This window comes from Podarcis muralis, chromosome 5, assembly GCF_964188315.1.
Source record: "Podarcis muralis chromosome 5, rPodMur119.hap1.1, whole genome shotgun sequence".
Classification (NCBI taxonomy): Eukaryota; Metazoa; Chordata; class Lepidosauria; order Squamata; family Lacertidae; genus Podarcis; species Podarcis muralis.
This window is the reverse complement of record NC_135659.1, coordinates 50,147,077-50,172,231: the sequence shown is the minus strand read 5'-3', so window position 1 is coordinate 50,172,231 and position 25,155 is coordinate 50,147,077. Positions and strand designations below refer to the sequence as shown.

The window sequence follows — 25,155 nt, the reverse complement described above, 5'->3', positions numbered from 1 at the left end:
TTAAAATAGATGCAGTGAAAATAAAGTTTGGGTTAAAAGAGAGAATTCTCCCTCCCCTTCCCTGAATCAATACAGCATGAAAATATTAAACTTCACAGATGGACCTTGGTTTGGATCTAGAAAAGTATGAGCAGACCTTAGTTTCCTGTTTTCCCCCTTCTGCTGCACCCCCCAAACCTGTCACTAGGGGTTGAGGTCACTTTGGAATGCATATAGCAGGGGTTAGCAAACAGGAACGAATCTTCCGTTCCTGGGTAAGGTGATTGAGAGAGCGGTTGCTGAACAGCTTGGTGGGTTTCTGGATGAAACATCGGCTCTGGATCCATTCCAGTCCGGCTTCCGCGATGGTCATGGGACCGAGACGGCTCTGGTTGCCCTAACAGATGATCTTCGTAGACAGCTGGATCGAGGTGGGTCGGGGCTGCTGATTCTTCTAGATCTGTCAGCAGCTTTCGACATGGTCGATCACGAACTTCTGGACCACCGCCTGGCCGACGTGGGGATTCAGGGCACAGTCCTTCAATGGCTGCACTTGTTTCTCTCTGGTCGGGGACAGAGGGTGGCGCTTGGGGGGGAATTGTCATCGCGCCACTCCTTGGTGTGTGGAGTACCTCAGGGTGCGATACTCTCCCCGATGCTTTTCAACATCTTTATGCGCCCCCTCGCCCAGCTTGTTCGGAGTTTTGGGCTGGGTTGCCATCAGTATGCCGATGACACCCAACTCTATCTGTTGATGGATGGTCATCCTGACTCGGCCCCAGACACACTGACCAGATGTTTGGAAGCTGTGGCTGGATGGTTACGTGGGAGCCGGTTGAAGCTAAATCCTTCAAAGACAGAGGTCCTGTGGCTGGGACGGGGCAATATGGGATTGGGGGGGGGCAACTCCCATCTCTTGTGGGGGCGCAATTAGTGCCAGCACCATCCGTTAAGAGTTTGGGTGTAATCTTTGACACCTCCCTTTCCATGGAGGCGCAGATTGCAGCTATAACAAAGGCGGCATTTTTCCATCTCCGCCAAGCTAAGCAGTTGGCTCCTTACCTCTCTCGCCCTGACCTAGCCACTGTGATCCACGCGATGGTCACCTTCAGACTGGATTATTGTAACTCGCTCTACGTGGGGCTGCCCTTGAGTCTGACCCAGAAACTCCAGCGGGTGCAGAATGCTGCAGCGAGACTCCTTATGAGGTCTTCGCTGCGAGATCACATTCACCTGGTGCTATACCAGCTGCACTGGCTCCCGGTGGAGTACAGGATCAGGTTTAAGGTGCTGGTGTTAACCTTTAAAGCCCTATACGGCCTAGGACCCTCGTACCTACGGGACCGCCTCTCCTGGTATGCCCCACAGAGAAACTTATGGTCTTCAAATAAAAACATCTTGAAGGTCCCAGGCCACAGAGAAGTTAGGCTGGCCTCAACTAGAGCCAGGGCTTTTTCGGCTGTGGCTCCGATCTGGTGGAACACTCTGTCACAAGAGACCAGGGCCCTGCGGGACTTGACATCTTTCCGCAGGGCCTGCAAGACAGAGCTGTTCCACCAGGCCTTTGGCCAGGGCACAGCCTGACTCCCTCCCTCGGCAATCTTCGCGGAGCTCTGGCCCAATGGTTGCCAGTGGCTTGAATTAATTAATTCTATAATGAATGATTTTAGAATGTTGTTTATGCTGCACTTTTGTACTGTTTTATTGTTGTTAGCCGCCCTGAGCCCGGCTTCGGCTGGGGAGGACGGGATATAAATAAAATTTATTATTATTATTATTATTTTTCAGCAGGGGGCCTCCGACCTTGTGGGGGGCCGGACTATATTTTTTTTTGGGGGGGGGGGAATGAACAAATTCCTATGCCCCACAAATAACCCATAGATGATTCCCGGACCATCCGTGGGCCAGATTGAGAAGGCGATTAGGCCGCATCCGGCCCCCAGGCCTTAGTTTGCCTACCCATGGCATATAGCATAGGGACTGAAGTGGGAGCTGGGAACTGGCACAAGTGGACAGGGCATTAGGCATGATTTAAAGTGCCTTCTGCTGGCTCAAGGAACCTCCTGAATTCTAACTCGTGTGTGTGTGTGTGTGTGTGTGTGTGTGTACTGTTCAACAATGTCAACTGAAGGTTGTCTGATTAATATAAACTTACTGTCACCAGAAGTTGGAAATAAATCCTTTGGGAGTTGAATTTATAAGGTGCTGATGGAGGATGTCTTTTATGTTGATCTAATTATGTATGGTCTTTTTAATGTTGTGCCCAAAAAAGCTCTAAATTGGTTGGACATAAATGTTAAGTTGGGCAATCTGCGTGCACCAATCTTTGCCAAACTGGTGTTCTCTGAAAGTTTCGAATGACAGTAATCCAAAACATCTTGTGAGTACCAGGTTGGTTGAATGCTTCTCTACGTGATGCACTTTCCAGGCTTGATTTCTGTGACAAAGTACTATGAGATAGATTTCTGCAGATATTCTAGGATCCATAAAGAAATTAATACATGTAGCTATGGCAAATATGGGGGGGGGGGGAAATTGGACATTAGGTTTTGAAGCTGGAATATGTCATCTAGAAACATACCTGTATGCTGTATCGTTGGCAGGTGACACTGATTTAATATTTTACTGACATTTGGTTTGTCAAAGTACATGTGGCCATCGATTTACTCCTCTAAGAATAACCAGAGCAGTATGGTTTGTTTTGCAATTGATTTTTTTCCACTGAAAATTCATATCTGATAGTAAGAAAAGATTCAAGGAATTGTTAAACGCATCTTGTTTTTCTCATATGTGTGTGTGTGAGAGAGAGAGAGAGGGGAAAAAAATCTGAGAGAAATATAAAAGTTCATGCTGTGGTTTCTGAAAGCAGTCATGCACTGCCAGCAGGCATTTACTTAAAACAATGTTATACTCTGTTACTTAGTACTGTACACGTAGAGCAAAGCTAACTGCTGCTTCTATTATGTGCTTCTTTTGGGGCTAGAGGATGCTGTTGCTTTAAAATCAAGGACTGACAAGAGTTGTTTTCTGCAGCACACTGGTTCTGCTTTGTATAGTGCTTTATGCAAATACGCTGCCTGATCAGTCTGCTTGCAGTTAGTTGCTCTGTTGGGTGGCTCACAAAGAATCAGTAGACCTAATTCAGCATTCAGTTGTTTAAAACAGCAGATGGAAGGAAAGGATGGTGAGCTGTGGATTTGTTAACACCTTGCAAAAAAGACTACAGTGATTCCACTGAGGATCAGAATGTTGCTAGTGAATGGATCTGGGCATTATTTGTGCTTAGGTCACTTTATAATGGCATGGTTAGCTTGTGTGACTCCAGTCACAAAGAAGCTGGTGAAAATATGTATATATCCACCCTCTTTCAGAGCCAGAAAATTATATCTGACTGAGACACTCGTTGGTAGCAGCTGTCCTTGCAGGAACAGGAGCTTTTTGAGGAGCTGTTAGTAATAGGCTGAAGTCTGGGTTTTTGTCGCCGTTATTACACTTTTAATAAGTGGAATGACTTGATGAATATCTTTTAAAGTACAGGATTTATGTGATATTTGTCTTAAGTGAATTATTCAGAAAGGAAAGTTGGTTGATTGCTTTTTGTTGTGTGTGCTGTTCAGAAGGTGGGATCTGTTGCCTGAAAACACTTTCTAAGATTACTGTACTTTTTTTTTTTTTAAGATTGCTTCTTTCACAATATTTCCTTTGTTTGCAACTTTGCTTGTCAAGGCCTCTATAAAGCAAGCTGAGGAAGTTCGGTTCACTTTATATTCTGCCTTGTGTTTTAGAAGTTTTTCTTTGAAGTTCTCTTCTGTTTATCGTATTTTTGCTGCTTTTTCTTAATTTCTTTGGATTTTAAAATGAGATTTTAGGTCACATGTAGGAGGAAACGTTTTGGATTTTTGTGTTGAAGAGGTGCATTTTGAAAACAACTATATCATGGGGTTGGAAGATACTGTAATACGGAGTGAAGAACATCTATAAGAAATAATGCATGTGCCGCTTCCCTCTGGGATATAAAATGGAAGAGCTTATTTAGGACCGCTCTGTCAATGATGAAAGCAGTGCCAATGAATGAATTCTTACGCATTCAAAACACGTGTTTCGGATTGGAACTACATAAAAGGAGAAGTTAGCTCTCAGCACAGAACTAAAAGAAGGAAAATCATGTCTACTACGTTCAAGGAAGAAGGAGCCCAGCGTACTTGAGACATCAGAAACAAAAGAATATGCTACTGTATTTGAAGACTCTGACATTTGCTTTGTCTGTATAGAGGATAAAGGAATTTTACATGTTCAACATAATGAAATCCCTGTGTGAATGTGGGATTTTTACGTTCATTTGACTAACCGAAGATGTTTTAAAAATGAATGAATTGGGGCACTGCTTTTTCAAGGAAACAAGATTTGGATTTTCAAAGCTTATTGTACTCTCAAGATAAATGCAGCTGTTGTAGTTTGCTCTGCTTGTGCAGGAGATCAGTTTGACCAAAGTAAGGAGAAAATATGAATTGATTGCTTTTGGCATATTGTTCGTGCTTGCATTCCTAGGTGTTTAACCTGTACACACATGTGTGAGAGAGCAAAAACATCTCCATACTGGAACCTAGATTCTCAATAGACTTGAATATGTTGTGACAGTGTCAATAAGGAAGCAGATTAAAGTGTGTGTATATAAGTGATCAGAGGCACTGACTGTTACCCTTCATGATAGAGGAAGCTAATTTTTCTTTATATGCAAAGAAGAAATATTGAAAATAAGAGAGAAAACAGCACAAGTGAGGAACAGGAGAGTATTGAAAGATTTTGATAACCTAGAGTTGCTGAGAGTTGAAAATATGGATGATTCGAGCATTCTACGAAGGAGGGGGTTACAGGTAAGAAACAAATCTAATTAGTAATTCCCTGCCGGGGTGAGTTTAAAATGCTGTGAAAATTATAGAACTGTCATTCTGCTGTAGAAAAAGAATACAATAAGGCTGTAGCTGCATTTGGAGCTCAGTTATTTTAATGACAATGTTCTAAATAGAATTCTGTTATAGGGTTTTGAAAATGATTTTTGAAGCTGCATTAAAATTCTTGATTTCATGCAGTCCAATGGTGTTTGATTTTAAAGGGAATCAACTTTCCAAAGCTGTATGAAAAATGTATGAAGTCACCCGTTGGCATTGGGGAATATACTTAAATGCTGATGAGCAAAAGTATTTTAGATTCATAAATTAGTATTGTGGAAAGCACATCTCAAGGTTTTCTGATGAAATGACATTTGCAGTTTTAGGTATTTCACTGGATCATTTGGGATAAATTAGCCTTAGAGGCTTTCTGTCTTAATGAGACAAGACTGACTTTTCTGCACATTTACCTGCGAGTGAGCCCCACTGACCTCTGAATAGTCAAGCGTAGGAGTGTACTGTTAATTGGTGTCAAGTTAAAAATGTGGAATTAGAGTGAGCCCCCACTTGATTGTGTGGAAATGTAACATTTCTAGAGAAACTTCTGTTTGAAATGGAACACTAGTTAGGGTAAGCCCAGTAAATAGCAATATAGATTTGGAAACATCTCTTGTCTATAAGCAAGAGATCTTATAAATTATATAAGATATATTCTAAAATAGATAGTTTTATATAATAAAAATATATTAAAGCATGACTTTAGTTTGTGTTGTCCCACATTTAGTGATATTTGGAGCCAGATCTCATCTGTGAAGAATTTGCCTGAGTGGTATCACTGGGTATTGCTCAATATTTCTACAGTTTTATCCGGAACAAACAGCACCGGAACAATGTAGCAAACTCAAATTTCATGCTTGTCTTTTGAAATGTTGTTTTTGCTAAAAACCAAACAAAACCCACTTTCAAATAGATTGTGTTGATGGATGGTAATCCATAGAATATTAACATTATTCAACACAATAGTACATAGTTCTGCTTATAGATTCCTGAAGGCCAGAAAAGTATTTTAACACACGTTAAATTTACTGCTTATGTACTGAACAAACCTCTCTGTTGGCATGTGATACGAGTAGGCACAGGCTTGACGTAAAGCTTGCAGTTGGACATAGAATGAAATCTTATAACTTTTGGATTAAATGCCATGGTTTATTTAAAACATTTCTACTGCTAGTTCTGGGCACAAGGAATGCTAAGTGTATTTATCTGGACTGCCATAGTACTCTTATCTAAAGATTAGGCTTCTTAATTTTTTCCTGATTGTCTATGCATTTTCTCCATTTACGTTGTTTTAAATCAACTATATTTAATTATCATTATGTTCGTTCAAATTATCCAAGTGCTTAGGATGTCTGTTTCTTAAGTATTAGTCATTAGTTCAATTCAGTACAAATTCCTCAGTCTTTTTGTGTGTGGATGGGTTGCTGCAGATGTAAGGTAGTCTTTAAATGGCAGTTAAAGAATCAGATCAGGGCTAGGGGACTGCAGCCTTATCATAATCCTCTACATAGAAGTAAGCCCCATTGAATTCAATTGGACTTATTTCTGAATAAACATGCATAGGATTGTAGTTTATGACTTGCTTTGTCATAGGCCTTAATAGCTAAAACTAGCCCAAGGTGGAATTCAGTGTCACACTATGATGAACAAGCATTGCAGTTTTCTGGAAGGAATGGTTCCTGCTATCTTCCTCTCTGTGTGCTGCTCTGCGGGTTCCTTGCCCCTCTCCCTGAGCCAATTTTGGGGGGCATTGGGAGGAGAGAAGGGGAAGCCCTGTTGTGCAAGTGAAAGTCTTCCCCAGGGCTTCTGCTGATGGAGCTGGTTAGGTGAATCCCACCCAGTTGTGTGTTGTTTTTGTTTAATCCAGCATTTTAATAGCTGCTAGAAGGGTTGTGGTATAGCAAGTCTGTTATGTTTATTTCAGTGCTAGTTAAGGGGAATATATAGCTTGGAAAGAAACTTTTGTTAAAAAGGGTTTGAGGATGCCCAATAGAAGGGAAAAGTGGGAGAGGGGAAAATATCACATAGCAGAGCAGTGCTGTGGGGGAGAATATACCGTATTTTTCCCTCTATAACACGCAGATTTTTTCTCCTAAAAAGGAAGGGGAAATGTCTGTGCGTGTTATAGAGCGAATGTGTGGTCCCTGGAGCCAAAAAATCAAGCAAAAGTCAAATCGCGAGTCACGGAGAAGGGAAACCTGAAAAGAGGAAGTGGCAGCTTTCCTGCATTCTGCCTCAGGGTCTTACTGCCCACCCTCCTCTGTTTCGTTGCTGTGTTTGCTCAAACGGAACAAAGAGCAGGGAAAGCCCCTCCCCTCCAGGCAAGCAGAGTGTCCTTCTTTCTAATTCCTCTCTGTGCTCGGTGCTGCTGGGGGAGAGGGAGAGAGAGTGGGGGAGGGAGAGGGAGAGGGGGGGAGGGAGAGGGAGAGAGAGGGGGGGAGGGAGAGAGAGGGGGGAGGGAGGGAGGGAGGGAGAGAGAGAGAGAGAGAGAGAGAGAGAGAGAGAGATGGCTGGCTTGGGGGGGAACTTTTGCCTTTCTTTCCTCCCACCCGTTCTCCCTCTCCAGCATTCTTAGCCAGCTGCTTCTCTGCACACCCCTCTCATGTCCCTTCTTTGTTTTTCCTTCGCTCCCCACTTAAAATGTGGTTACAAAGCATAGATCAACATGGATCCTCAGGATCTTTGCATTGGGTCACCCCAAATTCACCATCAGATCACATAGCATGTCCATGGCTACAGCCTGCACCAAAAAAATCACGCACCCACTGTTGCCTGGGGCTGCAATGGTGCAAAAACGTGGTTAAAAAGCATGGATCCACATGGATCCTCAGGATCTTTGCATTGGGTCACCCCAAATTCACCATCAGATCACATAGCATGTCCATGGCTACAGCCTGCACCAAAAAAATCACGCACCCACTGTTGCCTGGGGCTGCAATGGTGCAAAAACGTGGTTAAAAAGCATGGATCCACATGGATCCTCAGGATCTTTGCATTGGGTCACCCCAAATTCACCATCAGATCACATAGCATGTCCATGGCTACAGCCTGCACCCAAAAAATCACGCACCCACTGTTGCCTGGGGCCACAATGGTGCAAAAACGTGGTTACAAAGCATGGATCCACAGGAATTCTCAGGATTTTTGCATTGGGTCACCCCAAATTCACCATCAGATCACATGTCTGTGGCCACAGCATGAAGCACAAAAATGATACATCCACTGTTTCATTCAGAATGTTTTTTCCCTTGTTTTCCTCCTCTAAAAACAATGTGCGTGTTATGGTCAGGTGCGTGTTATAGAGCGAAAAATACGGTAGGTTTGTTGCTCTGTACCATGTTAATACTTTAAAATTTAGTCAGGTACAGTAATGCAAATACTTTCTGAATATGGGGTACCAGTGAGAGTGTTTTAATTCTAGCAGAGGCTTCAGACCAATGCAGTCATGGAAAGGAGGAACTTGCTCTGGTCGTTAGTAATGTCATAGGTCCAAAATTGTTTTTTTAACGTACTTGATTCATTGAAACAATTTCCCCTTCTGCCATTATAGGGGTTATCTGTATCAAGGATGTGGCATTTAATTCAGGCAATTCAACCATTTTGGATTGCTAAGAGTGAATATGTCTGTGCTTGAGATGGGCACTGTACTTAAAGGTGCTGAAGCAGAAAATACAAATTGTTTCTTTTGATACTTTTTAATTTTTCCTGCCTCTAAGTAAAGAGATGGGTTTTTCTGAGTGGGAAAGAAGCCTCCAAAGTTAATGATCTGCCTCATTCAATTTGACTCAACTTTGAGAGCAATGACCTTCATACTTTGTGGACAGATAATTCTAGGGGCCAGAATGCTAACCCAAATTTCTTGTTATCTCTCCCTGTACCCTTGAAACATACAGTTAAAAGCAAATGCAGCCTGGATGCATTTCTCCTTCTTTTACATGGAGTGAGTAGTGCCAGTTAAAGTGTCTTGATTTTTAGGCCCTAAATACCCTGGGGATCAGGCACACCCACACTTTCTTTTTCTTCGGTTACTATAGTTTATGAATTATTAAAATGCAAATTCTTCCCTTCCAAGCTTGGCATATCCAGCCCTGCTGTGGTGCATGGGCAGCAAGCCTTGAGCTGGCAAAGTTATTGGGACAGGGTTGAGCCCAGTGCTGTCACGTGACGGTAGTGGGTCCAGCTTAGGTTCCAACAGATTATGGGTCAGCTCAAACAGAAGGGGAAGCTTTGCACTGGTGTCCTTTTACATGTGAGGAGACTGAAGGAGGTTTTTGGAAATCTGAATTGTGCTGCCACTGCTGCATTATTGTTTGAAATTGTGGGTTTTCTTGACCTACAGTGGTACCCCGCAAGACGAATGCCTCGCAAGACGGAAAACCCGCAAGACGAAAGGGTTTTCTGTTTCGGAGGCGCTTCGCAAGACGAATTTCCCTATGGGCTTGCTTCGCAAGACGAAAGCCCATAGGGAAATCTCCGGGGACCTGTTTTAAATTGCTGGCGGTCGGGAGCAAAGACTTTCGCCCACAGCCGGCCTTCAGAAGAGGTCCTGGACCTCTTCTGAAGGCCGGCGGGGGGCAAAAGTCTTTGCTCCCCCCCGCCTGCCTTCCCGGGACAGCGGAGACTTCTCCGCTGCCCCGGGCGATCTTAAAATGCTGGCGGGCGGGAGCGAAGCGTTCGCTGCCGACCCCCAGCATTTTAAAATCTCCCCGGGACAGCAGAGAAGTCCCGCCACGCTCGGGATGGCGGCGCAGAGCTGTCTGCCGTGCCGGGATCAGCGCAGCTCTGCGCGGCCATCGGGAGCCGGGGGCGAAGCCCGCCCCGCTACAGATGGCCGCGCAAAGCTGCCTGCAGTCCCGGGACTTCAGGCAGATCTGCGCCACCATCCCGAGCGGGGCGCTAAGTCCCGCCCCGCTCTGGATGCCAGCGCAGAGCTGTCTGCCGTCCCGGGACTGCAGGCAGATCTGCGCCACCATCCCGAGCGGGGCGCTAAGTCCCGCCCCGCTCGGGATGGCGGCGCAGAGCTGTCTGCCATCCCGGGATCAGCGCAGCTCTGCGCGGCCATCGGGAGCCGGGGGCGAAGCCCGCCCCGCTACAGATGGCCGCGCAAAGCTGCCTGCAGTCCCGGGACTGCAGGCAGATCTGTGCCGCCATCCCGAGCGGGGCGCTAAGTCCCGCCCCGCTCTGGATGCCAGCGCAGAGCTGTCTGCCGTCCCGGGACTGCAGGCAGATCTGTGCCGCCATCCTGAGCGGGGCGCTAAGTCCCGCCCCGCTCTGGATGCCGGCGCAGAGCTGTCTGCCATCCCGGGACTGCAGGCAGATGTGTGTCCCGGTGAGATTTTAAAATGCTGGGGGTCGGCAGCGAAGCCCTTGTTCCCCCCCAGCCCCCCCAGCCTTCAGAAGCCTTTGTTCCCCCCCCAGCCTTCAGAAGAGGTCGGGGGACAGACTGTCCCCGGACCTGGTCTGAAGGCGGTTTCCCTAGGAACGCATTAATTGATTTTCAATGCATTCCTATGGGAAACCGTGCTTTGCAAGACGAAAAACTCGCAAGAAGAAAAAACTTGCGGAACGAATTAATTTCGTCTTGCGAGGCACCACTGTACTGCAAAAATTAAAATGTTTCCTAGTCACAAGTGCATTTGCACATAAGGCTAAACTGTATTAGGGCTTGCCTGCTCCCCCAGGGTGGCAGCGATAAGGAGAGCAAAAGCTTTCATTTCCATTTTTAACTAGCTTCAGTTGAGTGTTATGTCTGAACTGGGATAAACTGTGGTTTAGTCTTCATTATGGTTGATTGAAACAAGCCAATTAAGATATAGTTAATGCTTTTGACATAAAACTAAACTGTGGTTAATTGAAAATGGAAACAACATCTTCCAATCTCTTTCTTGTAGCTGAAAGGAGAGGAGAGGGGAACTCATGAGACTAAGTAGTGGCACTATAAACCATAGTTCACCATTATATCCAAATGCCATTGACTGTATATAGAGAAACCCTATCAAGCCTCAAGTTCATGGACTCTGGCTCATCCTTCTGCACAGTCACAAGGAGGAATTCAGAAACTATTGCTTCCAATTTCCATTAGCTATATTTTAATGTGTTGCCTGAAGCTTTAACAGTACAGTGGTACGTCTGATTATGAACGCTTCTGGTTACGAACACTTCAGGTTATGAGCTCTGCTAACCCAGAAGTAGCTGCTCCTGGTTGCGAACTTTGCCCCAGGATGCGAACAGAAATCGTGCACCAGAGGCCCCATTAGCAAAAGCGCGCCTCAGGATAAGAACGGTTTTAGCTTAAGAACGGACCTCCGGACTGAATTAAATTTGTAACCAGAGGTACCACTGTAGTTAATCTTAGCTGTTTAAAAAACAAAACAAAAAAACCCAAGCTGCCTTTATAAATCATGGTTTGAAGCGGACTTGTTTCAATCAACCTATATAAACTGCCGTTATTCTATACTGGAAGTGAAAGCTTCTAAATTTATTGTGACTGCTCCAGAGGAGAAGACAAAGAGATGGGCAATGAGCAACTTCAAGGCCTGCTATTGCACATTATTCTTGTGCTAAATGATGAGCAATGTCTACTATTAAACATGTGCACAGGAGGAATATTGGAGACTGGGCAAAATTTGCGAAAATCACCTTTACAAGACATTGCAAACATGGATTGGGATTACTGAGATATGGATGCTTGCAAGAGTGTGACAGTAATCATTCAAGTTGATTTTAAGATTTCTGTTTTATTTTGTTCTTTTAATCAGCTAGCTTCTTCTAAATACAGCCTGTCAAGTTTTTAGGTACTCCCAAGTTCCGTGCATTTAGATATTATTTATTTACCGTTTATATTTAAGTAGTTTTCTACTGACAAGTTAGAGGAAGAATAATGTGAGTAGGAAATCAGTGAAAGCCTTCTGTGCAGGATTTCTCTAATGACCTTCTGATTTATCCAGTCCTTTAAATTGCATTTTAAAGTAATATTGTGCACTTGCTTTGTTGCTCTTGATTTGGGTAGATTGTGTTTAAAAAGCAAAACCTATTAGGAAAAGTCTTTATTAGTGTTTTGCTGATGCGGAAAATAAGTTGAGTAAACTAATGTTTACTTTTATTCTCTGTCCTTTCATCTGCACCATATTGTATCAATGTTATGGGCTTGGTTATTTTACTCCCACTTTGGTGGTGGTAAATAGTCAACAGGGTCCTTGGTAGCTTCTGTTGGTACTGCCAAAGAATAATTGCTTGAATCCTTGTGGCCGTTAGAGAAATAGGATATATCACTTCTATTAATATCACCCCAGATGCAGCCATGTTTGTGCCAGAAATCCCTAGTCTATAGCAGAACCAGTTTTCCCTCTTGGCAGCATAATATGCTGCCAGCATGCTACAAAGCTGACTTTTTCTAATTTGCTCTGCTATCCATCTTCGCTATGTAAGAAATCTCACTTGTCACTTTAATGAGAGAGAGCATCTCGCAGGAAGGCAGCATGCATTTTGCTTAGCAAAACTGATGCCTAGAGGCAGAAATTGGTTATCAACCTTGTTGTTGTCAACCCTGCTTATTATTTTAAAAGGACTGAAGAGATCAGAATGTTACACGATACTCCCTTTTTTATGTGTGTCTGGTAAGGACTGAAATGGTCTACCTACTCAGATGCTCTGCTTCAAGGTGTGGTTTACTAGCCACAACCTTTTTTGCAGGTGTTTATCCGTTGTCTTACACATCTTAAATGACACATTCATAGTCTCCCTAGCTTATTTTCAGAAGGGACTTCCCAATGTTCTAGCCTCCCACAACATTTTTCTGTGTTAGGTATATTGGTGATGCTGACACCCCCAATTCAAATGGGAATTTTGCAAATTCCTGTCTTGATTGATGCCAGAAGCAGACTAACAGGATTAGTACAGATGGCCTAGCAACATCAGTATAGATGGTATAGCAACTGTAGTGTGAAAACAGGTCTAGGTTAATAGTTAATATTTCTTCTGTCAGATAGTTCTTATTCCTAATCCCACCCCAACTTCAATATTTTCCTTGTTAAATACCATTGCAGAGGCTTTAATGGATGTGCTGGATCCAGTTTGTTTACTGAAGGGGTGTGTTTGTGTGTTACAGGCCCTGGTACTGTGCTTGACTAGTGTTGACACAACATAATAGATTGTAAAACTGCCCCCTTTGCACCATGTCCTGCAGGAATGCAAATGCATCAGAGCATCAGCCACAGCAACTCCCATTGGAGTTGCTATCTAACTCTGTATTGGAGTGTGGTGTTTGCCTCTTCTTGCAACTTGTTTGCAGTGACCGGTGTGGTGTAGTGGTTAGTGTTAGAATAGGACCTGGGAGACCAGCGTTCAGATTCCCACACAGCCATGAAGCTCACTGTGTGACCTCAGGCCAGTCGCCATCTCTCAGTCTAACCTACCTCACAGGCTTATGGTGAGAATAATACACAGAGGAAGAGAACCATGTAAGCCAGTGGTTTTCAACCAGTGTGCTGTGGCACCCTAGGGTGCCTTGAATGATGGTCAGGAATGCCGCTGGCAACACTGGCCTTTGTCCCTCTTTCCTTCCCTCCCATCCTCTGATGCCCTCTCGTGTTTCTTCCTCCCAAAGGCTTGAACAGCTGTTCATTGCAGCAACCCTGGCTACAAGCTCCCCAGGCAAATGGTGCCTCTGGGACTGGCCAGGGGGTGCTTCCCAGGCCCCTGTGGGGCAGTGGGAGGAGGCACCTCTCTTTGGGGTAGGAGGGGCAGCTTAGAGACCAGGGGACTCCCAAGGAGAGCGGAGAAGAGAGGAGGCTGAAGGAACACTCCACAAGGGAGTGTGTTCGAAAAGGGGTGGGGGGCTTCCAGCTCTGCAGGCAAGGGGTGCTGCGAAAAGAATGTAGTTGGTCAAGGGAGCCATGGTTGAAAACCTCTGATGTAAGCCACTTCAAGCTTCTTGGAGGAAAGGTGGGATATACAAGCTTGCATAAATAAATGAATAGCAACCCTGCTCAAGTGTTTATTTGTCTAGTGACAATTTCTTGAAATTTTTGCATTTTTTCCTGTTAGAGCAATTTATTTGGTGTCTATCTCCTATTCAGTAGATTCACAATTCTGACATGTTTTGTGATTCATAATACACTACTATCCTGTCAGTTTTTATCTGAGGATTCATAGTATTAAGTATTCTGAATAAACAGATCCATATAGAATATAGTTTCTGCTTCTTGTACTTCATATTGTGTGTTCTTGTTCAATCAGTGGATGTGTTTTGAATTTAAGTCATCACAATTGCTGCTATATATGCTATTGAGAGAAATGAGTGGCTGACTTTGGAGGGAAACTGAGATGGCACAGCCATAAATCCAAAGTTTAGGTGATTGAGAAAAGGTAACAGTCCTCAGTTTATTTTAATCAAGCGGCTTAGTGACTCATTTTCCTGGTGTTCTTGCTCTTTTGCAATCAGATTAGTTTAGTAGACCAGATGCTGCTTTGGCAAATGAGCTCCTCTTATAACATTATTTCGGTTTTCAATAAGATGATAGCTTAGATGATGAAGGTTGTCTGGCATGTTTCAGCAAATGAGATGTGATGTAAAAGAAATCAGTTGGAACTTGACTGTAGTAGTTGGAGGAAAAAGCTCTTGTGTAGAGGTTTCTCATTAATACTTTAAAATGAACAAAATAGGACATTGATCTAAACTGAATAACCATGGTCAGCGGTTTGAATGCCCGCAATGGGTTGAGCTCCCATTGCTCAATCCCAGTTCCTCCCAACCTAGCAGTTTGAAAGCACACCAAAAAGTGCAAGTAGATAAATAGGTACTGCTCCGGCGGGAAGGTAAACGGCGTTTCCGTTCGCTGCTCTGGTTTTGCCAGAAGCAGCTTAGTCATGCTGGCCACATGACCTGGAAAAATTGTCTGCGGACAAATGCCGGCTCCCTTGGCCTGTAAAGCAAGCTGAGCGCCGCAATCCCAGAGTCATTCGCGACTGGACTTAACTGCCAGGGGTCCTTTACCTTTACCTTTATTGGGAAGGTAAGGAAAGAAATGAACTTGTTTCAAGACTGTGTTTCATAATATGAGTGGGCTCAAGCTTATGAACTACAGTGCTTCTGTTTTATTTCTAGTTTCACCCCTTTCTCCCAGGCAGACTTAATTAGATTGCTTCCTTGTTGTAGTATGTTCTTCATATTTGAGCACCCTTCTTCGAATAAAGGCTTAACACCCTTATTTGGACATGATAGGAATTATCTTCATAAGGGACTGGTCTGCCTTCTGTACAGCTCTAAATTGCTATTGTTCCCTGACTTTTATATAGATCAGGGGTGGGGAACCTTTGGTCCTCCAGATATTTTTCAACTCCCACCAGCCAAGGGATGTTTTGAGATGTAGTATAACAGCACCTGAAAGGCCCCAGGTTCTGTCTCCGATACATATCTTGGGCTTATGTGTTTATCTTGACAGAGCTGCTGTAGATTTAGGGAGTCAAAGGCAGTTTTTTCTTTTCCATTGCTATGACAGGTAGTGATTGAAGGAGCAGAGTTTGCTTTGTTAGGGCAGAGGCCCTTGATTAGAGGAAATGTAGGAGCTTGTTAGAGGTTTATTTTATTAAGAACATTTGTAACTCACCCGTAATCCACATGCCTATTGGGATGGGATACATCAAATAAAACAAAAATAAAGGTTTGAGATGGAGTGATCTCTTCCTTTCCCATTGTCTTGTTACAGCAAGTTGACAAAGCTCAACCTTGGAAAAAAAGGTTGGGGAAATGGAAGTAATCAAGAGAGACTAAAAGTGGGGGCAGGGAGGGATACTGCATTGCATATTTTGTTCAGGTAAAACTAAAAAGCACCCATTGTATATGTGACATCCCTCTCCCTCTATTCACAGCCTTGAAATTGACTAAAAATGCCTCTTGACAAAAACACCCACATACATAGTTGTCATTTCATGGGCATAGAGAAACATTCTTGATACTTTTGCTACATTTTTGAAACTCCTCTGCCTTATATGTTTGTCAAATACTGTATAGCATTGACTGTGTTTCAGAAGCAAGGCATTTTTTTGACACACAATTGTGCACTTTCCTGATAGTTTTATTGTATTTTAATTTCTTACCCACTCTGATCCTCCTGCCTCAAATAGTATTTGTATTGTTGGCATCTGTCTCCAAAGACAATAGAATGTGCCTCCGGGGCGAAATTTAACCACTGGAGAATCACAATGCCTGCTGTAGCTGTAGAGGCCCATAACTTATAACTACTGCCTCCCTTGTTTTTGTTATGTTAGCAGCCACAAAGTGACCTTTCTGGGGTGCAAGCCCGGGCAGTGCGTCTGGAGGTCCTGGGCTTCCCAGACGACAAACCCTCCCCCCTCGGCCTCGCTGATGTGGTCTAAAGGAAAGCGGAGTAATACATTTGGTACCAGCTTGGCTGCAAGAGTTGCTGGAAAGAGGCATACAAGATGCCATCCCACCATTTTAGGGATGGTTACTGCAGAAATTAAGGGGATGCGGGTGGCGCTGTGGGTAAAAGCCTCAGCGCCTAGGGCTTGCCGATCGAAAGGTCGGTGGTTTGAATCCCCGCGGCGGGGTGCGCTCCTGTTGCTCGGTCCCAGCGCCTGCCAACCTAGCAGTTCGAAAGCACCTCTGGGTGCAAGTAGATAAATAGGGACCGCTTACTGGCGGGAAGGTAAACGGTGTTTCTGTGTGCTGGGCTGGCTCGCCAGATGCGGCTTTGTCATGCTGGCCACGTGACCCAGAAGTGTCTCCGCACAGCGCTGGCCCCCGGCCTCTTAAGTGAGATGGGCGCACAACCCTAGAGTCTGGCAAGACTGGCCCGTACGGGCAGGGGTACCTTTACCTTACTGCAGAAATTACGCCTATAATTGGTTTAAAATGTTGGTGGAAGTTCCAAATGTACTGAAGTCTAGATTATTTAACACCCCCCTCCCAATACCTTGTTGCTTCCCACTTTGCTGGCATAAATGTACAAGAAAGCCCCGCGTTCAAGTTGATGTTCTAAATATTTGCTTATAAAAATAATAATCCCTTGTACTCAGCTGTAAAAAGGAGTAAACCCCCCCCCCCCCGCCACATGACAACAACATGCTCCAGTTGAGTACTGGTGACTACCCAATTGTAAATTTTAATAAATTGGGCGTGCTGAGCTGCTATATTTCTTCCAAAGTGACTAGTACGAGTCAAGTCCCTTGGGGATTTGAGAGTACAGTAGAGTTGCAGAAAGCAATGTTGTGCTTGATTAAGTTTAGACAGGTGATGGAGTGGTGTAATAAAATCTTTTTTGTTAAAGCTTGTTGTAACATGGAATGGAATGTAACACCCATGGGACTGATTTAAGAAAAAACATGCCCTACACATTGCCTTAAGAGGTGAATACAATAAATGTAAATTAGTTATGCTGCAAACATTGATTTGTCATGAATCTTGATAAATACATACTGCTCTTTTTATGTTCAATATTTCATTTGTAATGCTTGTTTATGTGTACTGGCTATTGTATCTGCAACATGACAAACTGAATAAAAATGAGCCCTTGGGGTGTAATTTAATACTAGATAGAGAGAACCCATTTGCAGGGTAGAAGAGGAATAAGGACACTGAAAATACTGTTGTTGTTGTTGTTGTTGTTGTTGTTGTTGTTGTTGTTGTTGTTGTTGTTTAAAGTGCTTTAGTCTCTCTTCTATAATTCCCAATGAATTATTTTCTCTTTTAGTGTTTTATTCCAAGGATCAACTTTAAATTCTATCTATCTGTCTGTCTGTCCATGCTGTTGAGCTATTGTTTTGGATAGTAATTGTGAGTAATGCAGGAGACATAAGACTAAATTGTGCATTAGGAATGTACAACTTATCCCTGCCTTTCTACAGAAAAGTTTATTCAAGGCAGCTTGCGATTCAAAACCAGAATTATGAAACAACAATAAAACAGTAAAAACAAATATTAAAGATAGAATCTGCTTGCAGGGTTAGAACAGGAATTAAGATGCCAAATTTTTCTTTTCTTTTTTTGAGATGCTAGAAACTACTTAACAGATCAGCCTAAAGGCCTGTTCTCACAATGGCCATCAAGATGCCTATGGAAATATTTCAATCTGAACATGAAGTGGATAGTCCTCTCCTTCTATTAGATATTGTTAAATATTCTATTAGGTATAATATCTGTATATTGCTTTGCCTTCTATTAGATATAAGATCTGTATAACATGTTTTGTCCCACATTTTCTTCCACTTACTATGTAGCTTTGCTCCTTTCTACTCCACAGTCTTTCCTTTCTGGTTCACTTGCTGTTTTAGACCTATTCCTTTCCTTTCCCTTCCTGCCCTCTGTGCACCCTGAAAATCTGCTCTGGAGGGTCCTCCAACGCTCTGGAGAAGATTTTGAGGGTGTGTGGATGGCTGCAGGATGGGTAGAGACACAACATTGGACACAACTTTATGATATTGCTGACATTTGTAAAGTAAAATATCATTATGTTTATGTATTCCTTTTATTATAACTTTATAGTTATAAATATATATAACTTTATGCTGCTTCGCCTGTCCTTTTTGTCTCTCTTGTCAACTTACTAATTTGATACCATCTCTGAGTGTTGAAGATTAAGAAGACCTTTATAATTGGTTTTATATGATATGGCTTATACAGTGGTACCTCAGGTTACATACGCTTCAGGTTACATATGCTTCAGGTTACAGACTCCGCTAACCCAGAAATAGTATCTCGGGTTAAGAACTTTGCTTTAGGATGAGAACAGAAATCAGGCTCTGGCGGCGCAGCGGCAGCAGGAGGCCCCATTAGCTAAAGTGGTGCTTCAGGTTAAGAACAGTGTCAGGTTAAGAACGGACCTCTGGAACGAATTAAGTACTTAACCCGAAGTACCACTGTAGATCCTTACAAAATTGTTCCTAGTACAACCTTTGAACTCTCTTCTCTCGCCTCTGTTCCTGTTCTGGTGCCCTTTGTCCATTCACTCCTGAGAGCAGCAGTTGACAGCTAGATTAATCCAGCTAACTAATAATTCACACAGTTGGTTATGTGTGCACAAATGTGCAGAATTAGCTTTAATCTTGGTTTCTAACCCTGATTTAAAAAGCAAACTAATTAGTGCTGGTTCAGACATAATGCTATACCATAGTTCACATTAACAGGAAAAATGGGAGGGAACACACCGACTACACACTCTCAATGCCCTACTAGAGTTAGAAAAAGCTAGAGTTTATGCCTACATTTGACCTGCTTTCAGCCAGGGTGGCATGTAGGCTCATGTATATTGAACAACTCAAAAATCTGGAGGTATACGTGCATAGTGTTTAAATATATTATTCCTTTGTACTGCTGGAGTAAGGACTGGATTGTTTACTTGAAAACATTCTGTCCGTATTTGTTTCCTAAAGGATTTATTTTCCTTCTGTCCTAAATAATTCCTGGTCAGCTATAATTACTGCTTTCAGTAGGTACATTAGTTTATTGATCTTTTTGAAAGCATGTATCCTAAAGGAAGAGAAGGCTATATACTTATCTCAGAGTCATGAAAATGTAATAGAAGAAAAATGCAATTGTCAACTTTGCTGAACTGATGCATAGTAAGTATTAAGTAGATAGCTCTTTGGCAGATGACTGGTATCTGTAAGAGATCTCCAATAATTGGCTTCTGTTCACTGGATTTATGGCATTTACTGCCTTCATAAATGTCTTAAATTGCTTTTGTCCAAGTTGAATGATATCTTGCATTTTGCCCTTCTATTTGCATTCTCTTGATGTTCAAAGAAAACATGATTGTCAGCTTGTTTAATATTATGAAATATAGATCTTGTTTCTGCTGTTCACTCTGGATATGATGTAATGTTTATAGTATTAAATAGACAATGAAAAGAAAGGATTAGAGAACAATTTACTGATTTATTTATTGAGTACAGGGAATACAAAAATGTGGACACTGTAGATGGTTTGTTTTCACCCTCTGGTCCTTTATTCCATGGTCCACTGGGTCGGCTAGCCTTCCTGATGCTGGTTTCTGTACCCTCCCTTTTCCTGATTATTGACAGATGAGGGAGGTAGGGCAAGAGGGTGCAGAATCTGGATATCCCGAATGATCCAACATGAAAGAAGGATGAAGACATTTATTACTGCTAGATATTAATTTGGACAAAGCCTTTAAGGTTTTCAGAATAAAATCAGCAATAGTTTTATTGATTCTAATTGTATTTTTTTAAAAAAAAACATTGGCCATGCTTGGGTTGAATATTTTCTCTCTCTCTTAGCTAATGTGCATTAACGGTCTGACAGTAAAAGGAGTGTTGATTTTAAGCTTCCCTTTTCACTGTCCTTGTGCAGTCCTTGGTGTTTATTTAGTTTTTTTCCTTTTGTATAGTTTGCCATTTCATTCAAACATTCAAAGCATGGTTTGCCCTAGGTTTGTAAACTAGGTTGATCCTGGTTTTACAGAGCAAGAGCAAAACATGGTTTGTGATTTAAAATGGAATTATGGGCTATGGTTTGCTGCAAACAAGAAAGTAACTAAATTTGCACAAAGGGAAGTTGAAACATTATGGTGTATTCTGCATCCTTCATACGTATTCTCTCTGCAGCAGAACAGGAACAGGTACTTCCTGCCTACAGTTTGGGTTGTACAGCTCATCCCCTTCTTGGCATGGCATTTTAGTTTTGGATTTTTGTGTATCATGGCAACCTGTTGTTGGTTGTATGTTACTATTACTTTTACCCCCAGGAAACCTGAAAGCTGAGAAATGAAAACACACAAAAAAACAAAGCTGATTCTTTCTGTAATCCTCCAAAGTTCTCATGCCTAAATATGTCAAAGATAGAAAACATTTAGTGTCCTGGAGCTCCTAAGTATATTCTTTACTTTTAGGTATTCTGCATTGTGAAATTTGCATGCAATTCAATAATTCATGCTTTTATTTTTTTCTTTTATTCAATAAATGAATTATTCAATTCTCAGGATGAAAATGTGACTTATTAAAAAGTTAGCTTGATAGTGCTAGATTTTAGAAATATGTCATTTTCTCTTTTTTCTTCTATTTTTTGTAGTAATATTTTTTATTGAGATTTTCTCATAATACAATAAAATTACAACTACAAAAGATACAAAACAAAAAAAAAGAAAAGAAGGGGACAATAGAGATAAAGAGAGGAAGAGGGAAATAAAATAAAAAGCAAAAGAAGAGAAACATTAGCAGAAATATATGATTTTCAAAGTGATAACATAAATGTTTCTGCATCACAAATTGGAATTTGGGGTATCCCCAAACTTTCCCCCTATGCACTTCCTTCTTTGCCTTTGCCATTTTTATATTATAGTTAGGGTTTTAAGACTGTGGTAAAATTGCATCTATCCTTGTTTTGTCATTTTCTTCACTATATGTAGAATATTTTTTAACTTTGAATGTTCTTATTACTTTAAGTTATAGAAAGGTTGGAGTCAGCTGTTCAGGATAGATGCTTTGATTGCATGGAGTTATGGTCAGAAAAACCGTTTTGCAGACAAATGCTTCTTTTAATATCACTGAAGCTCAAATAAGTATGGCACCTAGATTAGCATAGCAGGGAGGTGATAATGGATTCTGTACTGATCCTTTTTGCCCTTTCCTTCATCAGTTACATGGCTAGGAGAGGTAATTGCTTTAGCATGGAAGGCTTTAGAGAACATTTGAAGTAACTGGGTTGTACATGTCTGGGATAGATGTGTTAATTCTTGCGTTAATAGGCTTCTTGTACTGCTTACATCAGGATGTAATAGCCATTTATGAATTGAAGTGAATTGGAAATATATTTCTGACTTGGTTCAGTATCTAAAAGAAAACCACAGTCCCTATGACTTTTATGTGAAAAGTGAAGGTAAGTGACCTATAAGAAATGGATCTGTTTTAGGGCCATATCTTTATTGGGTCAACCAAAGTGACACAAAATAGTTTAAGCTTTCAAATTCTACAGAACTCTTCATCAGGTTAATAAAGCAGGAGAGGAAAAAAGTTGGCTGGTAAAAGTAATGTATCTGCATCTGTAAGAGTCTTAAGATGGATTGTGGACAGATACTGCAGATCTTTAAATGAGGCTCTGTAGGTTTCCAGTTGCACCAGGGTCTTTGGGGAGAGAGAAACACTCAATAGCTGATTCTCCACCTCTGGAAATACAAAAGCCAGCTGTTACAAAAGCCAGCTAAAACCCCTTGTTAGGTGGATACTGCCTAATGGCTCCTGTATTCTACATTTTCTCCCCAGCCCCACTTTGTTTACCATCTAGCTTGGTGAAGAGTTCTGTAGAACACATAAGATAAGTGTCATTTTTGTGACAGTTTGGTTTACTTAAGAAAAGATATTGCTTCAATACGGATTTTTTCCCTGATGGGTCATAACAATTAACTTTATTTTGAGTAAAAGTCACAACTAAAATATGTCATTATTTGTGTTTTCTTTAACTGAAGGTTATTTTTGCCATTTGTTAGGGGATTTGAAATTTGAAGGTGGGTTATCAATAGCTAAATAAAAAAATAATAGTGGCATACACACCAAAAGCAAGTTAGAAAAAAGTTTATGCAACTCTACCAAAGGGAAGACATACATTTCAAGATTATAATTTTATCCAGGAAATAGTATGAATACAGTAAAGACAATAGATCCCAAAATATTTGTGGGTAATGTTATTGAAGTTCTGTTTGTCCCACAGTCAACATAATTCAGTTTTGTAAATCTGTTCCAAATGTATTCTAAAGGAGTGCTCTTTATTCAAGGAAGTTCATATAACCTCATCCCGTTCTGTCTTGGTTGCTATTAATGCTTTTCTTGCCTAAACAGTAATTGCTTGTACAGATGGGGAGCTCTTCACTCTTTCCTAAGAGTTGCAGTAATATTTTCAGATAGGAAGCCTGTCTTTGTTTAATAGATTAAAATAAGAATTTTTAAATTAATTATGGGATTTAAATGGCTCTTTTATTTCAATTCAATCCCTTAACCTTTCTACTTGACTCACACACTCATCTAATAGTAAGTGTAGCCCTAGAGTTAGAACCTCAGACTATATATATTTAATATTTCCAAAAATCATACCTGAAACATACAAACTAAAAGTCAGCAGCAAAAAAGTATAGTCAAACTCAGATTTGTGCCAGTAATAGGCACAATGTATGACTGCAGGGGGGCTTTGGGCTTGAGCTTCTTGAACCTCAGCCCCTTATAGCACCTAGAATATCACTTTTGCATCTGAGAAACTGCAAACAGAATTTTGAGATGTGTTTGTTGCAAGAGTGCTGTTTTTCAGTGAAAAAAAAAGTCTTTTAGGCATACGTAAGCCCTCAGGTGTCCTTAAAATATCTCTTTGGAGCCCAGCCATATAATGCAGAGTACTCAACTGATTGCAAATGCTAACTTTAAGACGGACAAAATATTGGACAATAAAGCAATTCCTGCGGACAAAATGGAAACAAAATAATTAACAAAGTCATTGTTAAACAGAATTCTTCATTAGCTTCCCAGAGAAAATGATGATAATTACCATTGCTTGATCCCAGAGAGACTCAACAATTAGTTCTTTGCTCGCAGATCTTGGATTTTCTATCTTCACTGTCTTTACGTTAAGAGCTGTAATTCAGAGATTGTTAGAAATGTTCCTTGTCTTCTTCCAGTGTGTAACTTTCAGTGTATTTGCACTGCAGATACTTGCTTGCAGCATCTTGCAGCTAAATATATCAATATACTACTTTCAGTAGTTTTGGTGGAGCCATAGTTCCTCAGCAGATAAAAGATGCTACTCTAACTGTTATGGGTACAGTTGATCTTGGTGGCACAAGCAGGTACACTGTATAATGGTTCCTGCGTTCAGTTACAAAAAGCTGGTTTTGGCTAGACAGGCCTCACTGTAGGTGAAGAGAGAAGGAAAAAAAGTGGTGAAAAGGAATAGAAAAACGGCAGTCGCAAAATCATATAATAAATGGAACCAAAAACAATGATGATAAATAAAAGAACAATTACTCCTCCCCAGAGAATCAAATTGAGCACAAAACAAAATGCAAACACAGCCAGCCCTACAGGGAAACACAAAAGTGCAGTCACAGCCGCTATCGCCATCTTGCCATTATAAATATCCTTGCTCTTGAGCTGATTAAGGTAAGTGCTTTTCAAATCAAGCTCTGGCAAGCTGGTTTGCTATTTATAATGTGTCATCTATGTCTCCAAAGTACCAGTCTGAGAAAAAACTTGTTTAGATGAGACTGTGTTTTTCACAGAATAAACTTACAATAGTAACATATTTTGAGATGAAGTATTTACGGTAATACAGTTAAGGAATAATATTTTGCTTTTTAAGCCATCATTCTGTTCTCTCTATTGGGCAGCCATCTAAATGGTAGATGATTGTCAACTCTGACCCTTCCCAGAATGTAGAATAAACTGCCTGTCCCGTAAGTGCAGAACCCAGAGCATAATATGACTCTTGGAAGTGACTCAAATCATGTGTTAGCATGGAAGGCAAAATTCTGTTAGAATCAGGTGTGTGTGTGTGTGTGTGTGAGGGAGAGAGAGAGAGAGAGACTCTTTACCAATCTCTGTATCTTGCTCTCATGAGGAATAGCTGGAAACCATCTGACTTGCAACTTGGGTTAATTACCCATTTGTAGTTGTTTAATTTGCCTTGTGGGGTTTGCTTAGTAGAATGATCAATCACAGAAGTTAATTCCCTTGAACATTTTATTAACTAAGGAGGAATTACAAAGTATTAATGTTTTCATTATGATGCATTAACCAAAGATCCATCACTTGAGAATTAAACCTTAATATGGTTAAGAGTGCAGTCCCATACAGACTTATATGGAAGAAATACTCATTGTACACAGTGGGGCTTATTTTTGTGTAAATATGGATAGGATTATGCTGTGCTTCTCCCTCTACTTAAAACTAAAAATTCCAATATGTGCTTAACTATATATCTTTGCATGCAGGTGTAGTGCAGACTGTATAGTTTTCAGACTGTCTTGCCAGTCTTCTTGGATATTGTGTGCAAAAAAATCCGCTAGATTAAATTGGTATGTTAACTTTCATAGAATCACAGAATTTTACAGGTGGAAGGGACGCTGAGGGCCATCTAATCCAACCTCCCTGCTTTGCCGGAATCTTGTGCCTTCTGATGGGACTTGCAATAATAATATTATAATTTATTATTTATACCCTGTCCATCCAACTGGGTTATCCCAGCCACTCTGGGCAGCTTCCAACATAATAT

General features: G+C 41.5%; 1 protein-coding gene across 7 annotated transcripts in view; it reads left to right on the top strand.

Moving 5' to 3' along the window:
- The window catches only part of MAST2 (microtubule associated serine/threonine kinase 2), a 172,939-nt gene that overhangs the window by 55,744 nt on the left and 92,040 nt on the right, over window positions 1-25,155 (top strand). The window contains exon 1 of one of the 7 annotated variants that reach the window (XM_077928776.1): window positions 3,145-3,163. The exons of 5 other annotated variants lie outside the window; for them this stretch is intronic. In XM_077928776.1, the coding sequence (XP_077784902.1) occupies window positions 3,161-3,163 (3 nt within the window). In that variant the 5' untranslated portion in view covers window positions 3,145-3,160. Of the gene's footprint in view, window positions 1-3,144; window positions 3,164-3,717; window positions 4,854-25,155 lie in introns of those variants that run through there. One more of the 7 variants, XM_028733613.2, reaches the window with a different exon arrangement.